Source organism: Fukomys damarensis, unplaced genomic scaffold (genome assembly GCF_012274545.1).
Source record: "Fukomys damarensis isolate Sample0158 unplaced genomic scaffold, DMR_v1.0_HiC HiC_scaffold_18, whole genome shotgun sequence".
Taxonomy (NCBI): Eukaryota; Metazoa; Chordata; class Mammalia; order Rodentia; family Bathyergidae; genus Fukomys; species Fukomys damarensis.
The window spans coordinates 43,417,388-43,418,904 of NW_022900930.1; the positions used below are offsets into that span (position 1 = coordinate 43,417,388).

The 1,517-nt window shown below is 59.8% G+C and overlaps 1 protein-coding gene across 1 annotated transcript in view; it reads left to right on the plus strand.

Annotated features, from left to right (window-relative positions):
• The window catches only part of CUNH8orf58 (chromosome unknown C8orf58 homolog), a 7,527-nt gene that overhangs the window by 2,554 nt on the left and 3,456 nt on the right, over nt 1–1,517 (plus strand). The window contains 2 exon segments of the mRNA XM_019207334.2: nt 958–1,362; nt 1,364–1,447. Of these exon segments, the coding sequence (XP_019062879.2) occupies nt 958–1,362; nt 1,364–1,447 (489 nt within the window).

A 1,517-nucleotide genomic window follows, 5' to 3' on the forward strand; every position in this document is an offset into this window, starting at 1 on the left:
CCCTGACTGGCGGCCACCCCTTCCGGGCCCAAGTCCTGCCCCGCGCGGGGTCCCAGCCCGCTCCCACCCTCCAGTCCCCGCCTCCGCCTCGTCCCCGCCTCCGCCTCTTCCCAGCCCAGCATCCCGACCGCAAGAGGTGACGGTGCGCGGATGCTGGCTTTCTTTCGCTGAAGTTTTTTTCTTTTAAACTGTTTACAAAATCTTCACTATTTTCCGCATCAAAGAACAGAAGATCCAAATGGTCATAGCTGCCTTTTTTCCTTTTTTGTGATTCTACTACTGACCCCAGGGAGCACTATAATCTAGGGAGCAAATCTAGGGAGCATTATAATCTACGTCCCTTTTTTGTACCGGGGATCGAATTCGGGCCCTTGCGCTTTGGAGGCGGGCGGCAGAACCATTGAGTCAAATGCCCAGCCTTTTAAAGATCTTTCCAGTCGACGTTAAGTTGCCCAGGCTGGCCTGGCACTTCAGATCCTCCTGCCTCAGCTGCCCATATACTGCATCTCCATCTTTAGCTGCTGCTACTTTTATTGCTCTCTTCCATGAGCTTCAGGAAAGACTTTATATTGCATTTTTGTGCCTCAGGAACCCTGAGAGCAGTGTGGACCTCAGGCTGCCTTGTACCTTTCCCCTTCCCTAACGCCCAGTTTTCTCTTGGGAAAATAACTCTCCACTTAGAAGGCGGAGGTCTTAGGCAGACTAGGGGTGGGAGCACAAGGGATTTGCCTGACACACCGCCGGAAGTGTGGTCCTCCTTGGTGTCAGTGGTGCCCTGGAAAACCCCACCCAGACATCTCTGGAGCAGAGCAGGGGTCGGAGCCCCTTGGGGGCGGGGCTTTAGCTGGCCTGGGTCCTCCTCTTACCACTCCTGGGGCGTACCTCCTTGGGAACAATGCCAGCTGCAGGAATGCGCGGGGGGGGGGCATGAGAGCAGCGCTCCCAGCCTGACACTGACTCACTCTCCTTGTAGATAGGGCTGGCGAGGCCCTGGCACATGGCTGCATCGTGCCTGGGGTCACCAGCACCTGTAGACGGATCCTGGACACGGAAGATGGGGGCACACCGCACCTCCCAGAGGGAGGGGGTGAACCAAGGACTCTTCAGAGGCAGGTGCCACCTCCCACACTGGCCTCCTGGGACTCAGGGGTGGAGATGGTGGCAGGGGACAGCTCCCTGGCTGCCTTCCCAGGACTTTCTCAGGACTCTCTGAACATGGAGCCCATGGGGAGCCCCGAGCCCCAAGCCCTTGCTGCCCCAGAGCCCCCCAGTCAGTTGGGCCAGCTGCTGGCCAGCCGGAAGCTGGAGCAGGCTCTGGAGCAGTCCCAGGGGCGTGCCCACTTGTCCACACAGCACTGTGCCCTGCCAGCAGCGCCGTGGAGCAGGCCTGGATGTGTGCTGGCAGCAGAAGCCGAGCTGGAGGGCGGGCCCGGAGGAAGCAGAGGTGGTGAGTGTCTGAGTGTTGGCCTGGGGCTGGGGGGAAGGGGGCTTCAGGGGCCACAGAGGACTGGCAGGGG